At 29.9% G+C, this 12,427-nt stretch overlaps 1 protein-coding gene across 1 annotated transcript; it reads left to right on the top strand.

Annotated features, from left to right (window-relative positions):
- The first annotated feature begins 1,230 nt into the window (after positions 1-1,230).
- Positions 1,231-7,684, top strand: LOC129610598 (uncharacterized). Its single transcript, XM_055523210.1, has 4 exons — positions 1,231-1,274; positions 1,410-2,875; positions 2,951-4,643; positions 4,716-7,684. The coding sequence occupies exons 2-4, from the start codon at positions 1,419-1,421 to the stop codon at positions 7,059-7,061; spliced, it is 5,496 nt and encodes a 1,831-aa protein (XP_055379185.1). The 5' UTR covers positions 1,231-1,274; positions 1,410-1,418; the 3' UTR covers positions 7,062-7,684.
- The last annotated feature ends 4,743 nt before the right edge of the window (positions 7,685-12,427 follow it).

Below are 12,427 nucleotides of genomic sequence, written 5' to 3' on the forward strand. Positions count from 1 at the left end.
TTGGCAAAATATTTTACATCAAATGAACACTTTTTAAAATTTTAAAAGGAATCTTAAAAAAATTAACAAAATTGGAAGATTTTTTCAAAAACAATTTTACAATGTTGTTATAACAGAAAACTACAAAAATATACTAATAAAATAAAAAATTTTTGTATTTCAATTTTTTCTAGCTAAAAAATTAAATTCAATAGTGGAAGCAGTCAAGGTTATATCGTAGATTTCGTTGCATTTGTAAGCACTAGTGTCAATTTTTGCATTATTTGTGTTGGGATGTTTAGTTGGGTAAATTGCACTAGATTAGGCAAAATACAATGCCATTTTACGCCAAATTTCAAGACCCTCGTAATTTAAAGAAGTTCAGTTACAAAACGAACAAATTTCTTATTATTTAACTGCCAATCTGTAGATATGTAAATAAATGAAACTTCCAATCCTTTAGATTTAGAAAAAAATTTATTTAGAAAAATCTAAAGCAATCCTTTAGATTTTTTTTCAAAGATTTTTGAGTACTTTTGCAAAACGCTATTATACTAAAACTGCACGTGGCATAACCTTTTAACACTAGAAAGCCCGAAATTTTGTATATACCTGTGTTGCCCAAAACCATGAAGTATTAATTATTCTTACATAATGCAGTCGTGTATAAAAAAAAGTTAAAAGATATAAAATAAACAACTTGTTAGAACAAGTGTCACTGTATAAATATACGAAAAATAATTATTGAGCCACTGCAAGTTATCTAGTTAGAGCACGTTCGAATCAACAATTTATCATATTATGTAACGGTTATTATTATGCATTCCATTAAGTAACGGTCATCAAAATGAATGTTATTTCAATACAGAGTCGAACTGATTATATAAGAAATTTACTCTGTTAAGAACAATGAGTCATTTGATTATTTTAAATTACACTAGCAGTCCAAATGAGTGCTTTTGGGCTACATAGATATAACACATATATATATTGGAAATGATTGAAGGGGGGAGGTAACTACAATTATCAATGAACGCATTTTTATGCTGTACACAAAGTCATAAAATTTTATGAAATTATATCAATGCATACATAATTTTTTTTTCTAATTGAAATTAAAAAGCAGTCAAAATCACTCTTTGGGCAGCCTTGGTGTAAAAACCAACGCAAAAATAAACTCGATTATGCCAAATTTTCCATTACAAATACACAACATATCCCAGCACTGTTTGTTTTATGACATAACGATTTTGTTTAAATGTCAATGTAATACACGGATAAGAAATTTATATTACGTACGTACTTTTAACAGGAAGGATTATAAAATTGAAAATAAACTTATTTTTTTATTGCTATGTGCTTTCAAAATATATTTTAAAAAACACATTTTAGTATCATGTAAAATTTTTGAAAAATTTCATATATTTAAGGGTTCAATAATGGGAGAAATGGACTCTTTAAAAGCTTTGAAAATTTTAGACTTAAAAACTTTTATGACTAATATAAGTTGTAAACTCTCAGCAATTACATACGTTCATCCACCTGATAAGCAAATACTTTGTGTGGTTACTATCGAAAATGACATAGTTTTACACCTGTCTACTATAGATGAAACAGAAGATTTAAAACGTATTTGCTGGTTTCAAAAAAATAGCAAAATAGTACAGGATATTTGCTTTGATCCAGCTGGAACAAAATTATTAGTTCTCTGCTTAGATAATTCTTTACATATTGTACCAGCTTTAAAAATTTTTCAAGAAGACAATGATAAATATTTTATGGATCATAAAATAATATCATTTATAATTCCATTTACAGGGCCCCATCTTTGCCCTTGTCCACAAAAATGTCCAAATTTAGAAATCGATTTAGTGGTTGAAAACTGCAGCACGACCGACTTTGAAGAAAATGGAGATTCAATGAAAACTTCAACCGATTTAAGTTCGTCAATATCGGTATGTCCTCAACCAACATCAACAGTTTGGTGGCAGACAATTGATTTGAAAAACAGGGCTATTATTGGATATTCCGATGGGTCGATATGTTTTGTTGAACTGGCACCGAATTGTCCATTTATCGCCAGCACAGCAATTGATAAGGGTGCCGTGGAAAAACTAACAATTTGCCGAGATAATACCATGCAAAATGTTAGTCTTCTTATTAATTCTTCCCAAAGTGAGCAATATAAACTCTTACTAGAAAAAACTTGTATAAACTTTTTGTACCCGGGAGATTTGTCACCGAAAAATGCAGACAACAGTGTTGAAAATTGGCAAATTGTTGTCCCAGTTAATCAACAGAGCGACGCAAAAGACAACGAAAATAGTACAGATAAAGAAGCAGATGCTAAAGAACGATCATTTGATTCGACAGTTTCATTTTCAACTAATGAAAAAAGTTTAAATAAAGAAAATGTCGAAAAAGGGACCGGAATTTTACCTACGGCTAAAGCAAAATTAGCATCTTTAAAAGATTTGGGCACAAAAAAATTGAATCGCTTAAAAATGAAACTAGCTGAAACAAAATCACAAAAAGTAAATGAAACCGACAATAATATTGAAAAATTTACTATAATCGATTCACCACAAATGGTTCCAGAGCTTTTAAGTAGTGTTAATGGTCCTTCGTTCGCTGCTCAAGTGCTTCGGAACACATTTTTTTTGAGTGCCTTACGTTCAAATTTAAATACCCTGTCTATTTATAGTATGGACACATCTTTTCTACCTTTATTTCTTTATAAGTTACCTAACAGTTGTAGAGAAATTTTAATCGGATCAAATGTTTTGTATACTATACATTTACAAGAAATGACAGAAGAAAATTTTTCGCGATCTTCTGATGCTAAGACTGAACCAAAAGAGAATAAGGAAATAAATGAAAATCCCGAAAGCGAAAGGTATTCAATAGACAATTTGCATTTAATTTTGTGTATATATAAAATGTGTATGTATGTTTTTTTTCTGTGTTTCAGCTTGGCAAGTGAAATTCACCCAAACATTAAATACATTGATGAAATATGTGTTTTAAGTAGTTCAATGGCTTCTATGAAAACGGGACAAGAAGAAATATTCAATGAGCGATCTGTATTACGAAAATTTTCGTTTGAAAACGAAACTATTATTAATTTGCATAGGAAACTTAAATTTCCAAAAACAGAAAATGCTCTAGAAACTCAAAATCAAATTGACATTCTAAATCTTAAATTTCAAAATATTAAAACATCTTCGGACTACGTATTTTTCTATAAAAGGGAAGAAGAAAACAAAGAAATTACCTTATCAAAAGAAGATATTTTGAAATCAGATATTAATAAATTAAATTTTGATCCATGCTACATTATAACTAATAGAAATATTTATTATATCGATTTTACTGACGAACCCGTTAAATTATTTTTAGATGCAGCTGTTGCTGGAAAATGGAATAGTTGCGAAGAGTTTTGTAATACTTTTGATTTAAATTATACTCAATGCATGGAATTTGCTGGGGATTATCTTCTGGAAACAAAAAAAGTAACACAAGCTCTAGTTACATATAACGTTGCCAAAGTACCAATAATAAAAACTGCGTTAAAATTAGCATTACATAAAGAAACATATGCTTTAATGCATTTATGTGCGATGGCTTTAAAAGTAGTTTATTTGTTAAAAAGTAAATATTTTAATCGAAGACTTTATTTTAGTATATTACAAAGTCTTCCATCAATGCACGTTGAAGAATTTAATCTCTTAAATCACATGAAAAAATCAAATGAAAATATAATTAATGAAGGATGGAAATGTAGTGATTACGTTTACGGTGTCGATGAACCTATTACCTCATTGCAAATGACAGCTTCATCACAATTTCATTTATCGAATTTACTTTTAATAACTTTAGTCGAACGAACTGTTAAAGATAAGAATTATGTTCCACTTTGGAATTTCATACATAACAATAGCAAATTTCATTACAACATGGCAAGCATAGTCCTTTCACAGAGTGGGCTGTATTCAGCTGCTGTTATTTTAGCAATGACGAAAGGAGCTTTTCTTGACGTATTTGTGGGGTTAGTAAATGCCGCAAATCAAGAATTTGGATTCTATTCCGAATTAAATGTGTGTTTATATAATTTGACCGAGCCAATATTTGTTGAATCTATAACATATTTACATAGAACTGCACATGACTACTTTGATATAATCGAAAGCAAAATGAACAAAATATTGCCAAATGTTTTAGAAAGATTAGAGCAACAATTGAATCCATTTTCTGGAATTTATAGATCAATGATTTGCCAACCATTTACACAAAATTTTATCGATTGTGACTTTACTGGGGCCGATTGTGTTGATATATTGAGCTTTTGTAGTCATCTAGTTGAAACTTATATTAATGTAATTGTTAATATGCTTAAACATAACGCAACTTATCTGGGTAACATTCTCAACGCTTTTGATACATTTAACGTGCAGTACGAAACTAATCATGTCGCTGTTTGTATACCATTTTTTACACCTCTAGCTGTTGGATGTACTAATTGCGCCTATGTAGTAGATGGAGTCGCATATTTTTGGGGAAATAATGGAATTCCGTTAGTTTATGATTCGGCAAATTTCACTGATTTAGCGGAGCCGCCATATACCGTAAAGCGATTGGAAATATTGAACCGAATTCAGATTGAGGTAATTTGCCCAGATAAAAAATTGTGGTATAATAATTAATACAAAGATTAAATTTTGAAATTAATATTCTAGGTTTATGCTGTTAAATGTGGCCGTCAGCATGTACTTATCTTGACCAATAATGGTTTGTATAGTTTTGGATCAAACAATCTTTACCAGCTTGGTGTTGGCAAAAATATTTTGCAATCTCTGCAACCGTTACACGTTAAAAGTTTAGATTTGAAATATATAAGCCTTATAGAAGCTGGACAATACCATAACGCAGTTATAGCAGAAAATAAGTTGTATACTTGGGGATGGGGTGTGTATGGTCAACTTGGTCATGGTAGTACTGAAAACATAGATAAACCAAAACGTGTGATATTTTTCAAACGGAAAAATATTATTAACGTATCTTTAGGACACGCTCATTCATTAGTATTATGTTCAGGTGATGGAAATTTTACAGAACTTTACGTTTTCGGCTCAAACCATTTCGGCCAATTAGGAATTGGTACTTCAACCGTTAGTAAATTATTACTACCCACAAAATTGGAATTTAGTGCAAATATAGTGTTAATTTGTACAAAATTTTTTACAAATCTTGCTGTGGATAGTGATAATAAATTATATACATGGGGTAGTTCACCGCAGGCTTTGAGGTTAGCAAACCAAATGAAAAGAAGAACGAATAGTAAGCAAAAATTGGAAGAATCAATCAAGAAGGAAATCGATAGAAGAAAACAATCGGGTGAAGATGAAACAACAGATTGTTGTGATATTAAATTGGAAGTCCCCGTATTGGAGAAAGCTCGGGAAATGATTTTATCAAAATCACCATTAAAAATCCGTAAAAATAAGCGGAAAGATTCAGAAGTCAGAAATAAAGAGGAGTCTAGTTCTGAACAACTTGGCACTTTAATGGAGGCAGATACTCCGCAAAACAGTCCATTGGAGAATCAAAATATGGAAAATCAAACGGAACAGCTTTTGGGGGACGAAATCCCGGAATCTGAAGTTTCAGCCGAAAAAGAAAAATTTGATACCAATTTTGAAGCAAATGCTAGAGCTAGTAGTAGCGCTGATGTCCTTAACGATTCTGTTAATATCTCAGATTCTGCTATAGAAGATGCAGATATCAATGTTGAATCTGCTATTGTTGCTTCAGAGAACATAGCTACCAGTGAAATTGAACATTTAATGCCACATATTGTAGATTCAAGTGAAGTATCGGGCAGAATATTGCAAATATCATGTGGTTTGTTTCATTGCGCTTTAATTTCATCAACAAACACTTTATATACTTGGGGAAAAAATATCGAACATCAATTAGGTACAGAAGATCGTGAAAGAAAACCAGTTGCAAAGCCATCCCCAATCGAAGCTGTTGAAAATCCATTGTTTGTGCATTGCGGTTATGATTTTACAGTTGTAATTACAACAGATTATGCTGTTAAGGCCTTTGGTGGAAATTCATATGGCCAATGTGGCAAGGATTTAAGTTCCGAAAATAAATCTGGACGGTTATTTTGTTTACCGACTACAAAAAGATTGTTGCGCTTGGATGGAAATTGTTCTGAAAGTCCACATGAAATACCAGTACCGAAGCCAAAAATAAAATTTGAAAAGGAATCAATAAGATTTTTGAAATCTATCCCTAAGTATCAGAAAAAATTTTTACAGAGATTTGTTATATCAAAAGATACATCATTTCAAAATATCGCCGGAAATAGTAATGGAATTGGAAATGGTTTCTCTGAAGGCTTTAGCTCAAGCTTCGAAAGCTCGGAAATTAGTGACGTTGATCCAGACTCATTGACACCATATACAGAAAATATTATTTCATCAGAGGATACAGATACACGTCGGACGTCAATAACAACAACTTACACAAACAATTATATACATTATTGCTTAACGGTTTTGCATGGATTATATAATCCAGAAAAATTATTCACACTTTTGTCAAAAGAATTTTTAGAATTTAAGGTTCGCATCTTAATGTTAAATTTTAAATTTTTAGAGGCTTTCAAAATGTGCTTACTAGATTGTAACTCAGCTATAAAATCTATTCAAATATTTGAATATTTTACCAAAGATACTAGTATTGTGCCTATAAAAAGGCAAGATATGAAATTTTTTATACATAGTTTATTAAATCACTTTATTCGTAATAATTATGATTTGAAAATATGTGAGCAGTTTTTTATGTCAGATTTAGATTATTATTTATCTGAATTAACTTCCGTTTTATTTTTCAGCTCTGATAATTATAAATTAGACGAAAATTTAACAAAACAGTTAAAAAAATTATTTATTGCTGACATAAACGAAAAATCTGATTACTTATTCGAAAATTCTGAATTGATATTTGATTCTATAAGCGTTAAATTTAAGACAGTTGTTTGCAAAAAAGTTTTAAACTGCTTAGTTCACTGAAATATCGTATAAAAACTAATACTGTTAATAATTTCTTATAGTATAAATAATATTTTTAGCTTAATGCATTGTGCTCTGAAAAATATCGGTCATTCGCAATCAAAATATAAGTCATCGAATTTCAATATTAAAATTTAATTATATAAATTTATTTTAATATTAAAATTTGTTTTAGAAACGTTTAAATCATAGAAACGCAAACCATACTAAAACAATTGGAGAAGTACATACGAAAATTAATTTTAAACATAAGATATTTATTTATTACTATAATGTTAAAAAATAATAAGATAGTTTGAAATAAGCATACCTGCATATTTTGAGATTTTACTCGATTGAATTTACTACATACATACTGTATTTATTTATGAATTTATTTATTTTTGGGGAAATGCAAAAACTAATCATTTTAAATGAAGTGAAATTTTAGCTAGTTTGAGTTTTAATACTCTTAAGATTAAAAAAAATAATTGCGTAAAAGTGACATAATTATGTTAAAGCATTTCAAGAATTATTTGACTTTCATCATAACCAGATTATAACGAACTAAAAATTGATTATAATGAATTATAAATTCTGTATGAACTATTTAAAAAGTTTTTGTAAATTATGATTGAATTGTATTTGCCCTTTTTTTTGTGATACAGAGTTTTTATAATTTTATTTTGGCCATTTAATAAAATTTAAAAATTTATTTGCACAATCAAGTGTTTTTTAATAGATTTATTGATTAATTTGCAGAACTTGAAGATTTGGGGCGCTAATGTCAAAATATCGAAAAATCCATATATATATTACACCGATAAATCTCCCACTAATATTAATTGATTTATATAAATAACATTTTTTTCAATTCAAAGTATAGTTAGCTATAATATAATTAGTTAGCTAGTTAAAGGGGCGAGGTGGCATCCTAAACGGTGCACCCAGTACCACGCCAGTAGAAGACCCATCGGCATTACTCCACAACACACCTCACCATCCTCCCCAATAAACAGTGTGCCGTCAAAATGCCAACCGCAATATTGATATTCCAATTCTTAATGCCAGAAGCTCTCTCGTCCTTGAGCCGTTTTCTTCGGTCACAGGACCCTTATCGTTGCACAAGTCCGGCCGTGGTACCAGAGCAATTCCGCGCTGCTTCTAGTTTCCTCATCTATAGTGTTCTTCATTCTCCCAAAGGCGGAAGCATCGATCAGCCCATTACTGAATAATTGCAACAAAACTCGTATCTCCTCATCCATGTTCCATTGGGTAGCCGGTATCCGTTCTCCAAGGACCGTTTCCATTCCAAAGCCGGATTCCACTGCCGACTTAACTCCTCTTGGTTCGAGGCAACACATGTACTGATATCCTAGGATACAATACTTCCTGCAAGACACTTATACACATAAGTGCGTTGGACTTTTTGTTTTTGTATCTCCCTCTCGACCTTATCGGGATGGTTAACTCACTGCGTACAGAGAGCAGCTCTCATATTCCTTTTAAAATTTTTAAAAAAAATGTATAAAGTTCGATCTATATACACTTCTACAAATACTTCATTATTTCTATAAAAATAGTTATGTATTTAATTCGTTTGAAAATTGAACGACAGAAACTGCATTCAAACATAAATCGAAGAAACTTCAAAATACAAACACGATATAAAAAGAACGGTATGAATCAGTTCTATTAATCACTGATAATATTTTAAATTTAAACACAATCAATGTAAAGTTAAAGGAAAGTTAGTAATCAAGAAAAAATATACAAAAATGAATATGTTTGATGTAATACAATTTGAGACTTTGGAAGTAAGATAAATAATTGATAAATCTTTTAAATTTTAATTTTAATCTTTGGTTTAGGTCGTAGATCTACCCGTACGCAAGAAATTTAAGTATCCGATTCATCGGCATTATGGATATTTGAAAAACATTCACACCAAGTTTATCGAAGCAGAACATGCTTTAAGATATGTATGTTTTGGAAACAAAAATATAAAAACATATCAATCTATAAATCACTTTGCGTATGAACATATAAAAAAGTCTCATAAAATGAAAATGTAAGTAAAAGACTTGTTAGTTTGTAAGATTCCATTTTATTTGTTATTTTACCATTTTTAGCCGAAATAAAGATCAACCCGTGGAAACAAAAATAACACATTCCACGTCTTCAGACGTTTCCGACATTTGGAACGGAGCTTCGTCTGTTGCCACAACTCTCTTGAGTGACAAAAAGGATTGTGCAGCCTCCAAAATCGTATAAATTTTAGACAAAGGTGTAGTTGCTCCGGATATTAAGGCACTATAGATATAGTATTAAGGCACTATAGAATATTTAAATTAGTTTTTTAAATAATAAAATTAACAGTTTATAGAAATAACGTTTGTTGTTTGGAATTTCACTTTTATTTCAAATTTTATTTTTCAATTGCATTTCACTTATAAATAGCGTAAAAAGCAAAACTTATAAGCCACACTTATAACTTTTGGAAATTAAAAATTTAAATGGGTCATAAAACCGTAAGCTAAAAGTAAAATTGGTAAACTACTGTTTTATGGTGTAGTTTGTATCAAAGTATATATTCGACTCTCCGTTTACATCACACTAATGCAATCACTCACCAATGTTTGTATACAAAAAATTTCCTTAGCTAAAAGAGTAAAGCAGTATACCTTCTTATTTTCATTTTTATATTATTTCTCTGGTTTATTTTTAAAAAATGAGCATTTTCTCTTTTCTCTTTTTAAAGTTTTTGCAAGTTTTATCCCAATCAGACCTTATGTAAATTTAATAATTTATTTGACTCGGGATTAGGCGTATCTTTATATAGTTTTAAAGAGTATTTGAAGTTGCCATTGACAATCGTAAATACTGTACATCGATACTATTTTTAACGATATATCGAGTAATCGATTTTTATAAAAAAAACACTTTTAAGCTGTAGTTGCCAATCGTACTTAAAAGTATTTTGTTTAGGCGAATCAAAACTAATATTGAAGAATTAATTAAATGAAATGTAGGGCAAAGGAAGTTTTACTTTTTACTAGGTTTGAGATGAAAATATCGAAATATGGATAAATAAGAATGAATTTTTCATATTTACTCGATATTTATAATTTCAATATATTAGGAAATCTATTAACTTGTAAGTTCTGAGGCATCAGAAAATTTCAGTCTGATACGTATACATTCATTAGAATTTTGTCGTAGATATTTAATCTTAGATTTTGTATATAAAAATGTACATACACAAGTGTATAAATTATTAAACTCGGCCTTTAAACTCTCCTAGAATTCTTTAGACAACTATAGAAACTTTTCCGGCTAAAAAATTTGATAATTTTTATGATGAGTTCAGTGTTTTGTGGAAATAAATATAATAAAATAAAAGTAAAAGTTTTATAATAAAATCATAATTAGGAGCATTATTAGAACTGAAATAAGGTAAGTCTGTAAATCCGAAAAGTCGTTAACATTTCTTTTTCAAAATTAGTTATTAAAAATTATCTAGATTAAAATTTTTCATTTTTCATTTTGAATAATTATGATTTATGAATTTTTCAATCAAAAAAGTTTTTTTTCTCATAGCGATTTTAGATATGAGGGGAGGACTGCAGGAACTCGAGGAGGTTACTAACTGTAACCCCAATTCGATTTTAACTTTAAGCACCCTATATTGGGTTCATGTGTCCTCTTCTTTTCATGCGACGAAGAATTTCGTTGTTTTGTACCCCTCGCATTTCAGCATTTTGGTGATATTCTATTCTGTTGATATGCTTGATGGTGAATTTCCTGATTTCCTCATGCACTGCGCTCATATTCAGGTCTCGGTGAATTGTGGTGTTTCTAAAACACCAAGGGGCCTTCACAATATTGCGCAGCACTCTGCTTTGAACGGCTTGAATAATTTGCATATTAGATTTCCTCGTACTATCCCATAACTGTATTCCATACATCAAAATCGGTTTCACGAACTACTTGTATATTAACAATTTATTTTGCAGACTGACTTCTGAGTATCGGGCCATCAGCCAATTTAGCTTTCTGATTGTGATATTTAGTTCAATTTTTTTCTTTTTCAGATGTTCTTTCCATCGTAGTTTTTCATCTAAGGTCATTCCAAAATACTTTGCCTCGTTTGCAAATTTGTTGCGATAGGTAAAATTGACATGCACGGATTTGTCTTGATTTATCAATGTTCTCCACATTTTCATCCATATCACTATGTCATCTAGCGCCTTTTGCACATTCTCTGTGCTCTCCGCCACCGTTCTACCCACGGCTAAATTTTTTTTTTTATTCAAATTTACAATATGTATTCAAGATTATAATATTTTAGGTCTAATAAAAGTATGCTATAATATATAATATAACAATTTATTATTAACATAAAATTATTTCAAAACTTAATTAATACAAAATCTAAAATTACACAATATTATATTGTTACAAAAAATATTAAAATCTGAATGAAAATTAGAATAAAATAGAAAACAAAATTATAAACTATGCAGTAGTGAGAAAATCACTAGTGTTGCATAGCTGTATCTTAATACAATTTATATATAAATAGTAAATAGTAAAAAATAGCTGTGTCGTCCACAAAGGTGGTAGTTTTAGCCAAGCCAAATTGGGGAATATCTGGTGTACAACAAGTATAGGACAGGACCGGACCCAGCATACTACCTATGAGGTATTCCAGTCGCAATTTGTTTTATTTCGGAATAATTTTCATTCTGTTTCACTCTGAACGTTCTATTTTTTAGGTAAGACTTTAGGATTCCACATATTTTCTTTGGCAATACTTGCAGTTTGGCAATCAAGCCCACGTGCCTGACCTTATCAAATACTTGTGCAATATCTAAGAATACTTTTTTTCTCTAGTGCGTTTTCAATGACATTAGTGATTCTGTGAACCTGTGTTGTGTAACACCAATTATTTTGAATTCTAAATTTCTTATAAATTTTCTCATTTATTTAAATTACCAAAATTGCTAAAATTGCTAATTTGTCAAACTTAATATTAACGCACATGTATTTGCAAACATTATATTTAGTTAATGTAAATATTTTCCCATACATAACTTTCTTACAATATTTTACTAAGAGTCAAATTACATATCTTCTCTTGCATTGTGGTAATGTATTTCCTTTTTTCGAAGTGGCTCTATTTGGACAATTAATTTTAATATTTGCTTTAATTTATAAATTTTATCATGTCTTCAGTTCTGTCAAATGTTAACATGAAAAGAGGCAGTTGTCTTTTTAAAGTTATTAGTTTAACTTTTGAATTTTTAATTCTTTCGGTTTTCATGATATTCACAGCATCTAATATTTTTTTGCCCTGATATTGGATATAATATCTTGTTTATCGC

The sequence above is a fragment of the Condylostylus longicornis genome, unplaced genomic scaffold (genome assembly GCF_029603195.1).
Source record: "Condylostylus longicornis isolate FDR11 unplaced genomic scaffold, ASM2960319v2 ptg000045l, whole genome shotgun sequence".
In the NCBI taxonomy this organism is placed as follows: Eukaryota; Metazoa; Arthropoda; class Insecta; order Diptera; family Dolichopodidae; genus Condylostylus; species Condylostylus longicornis.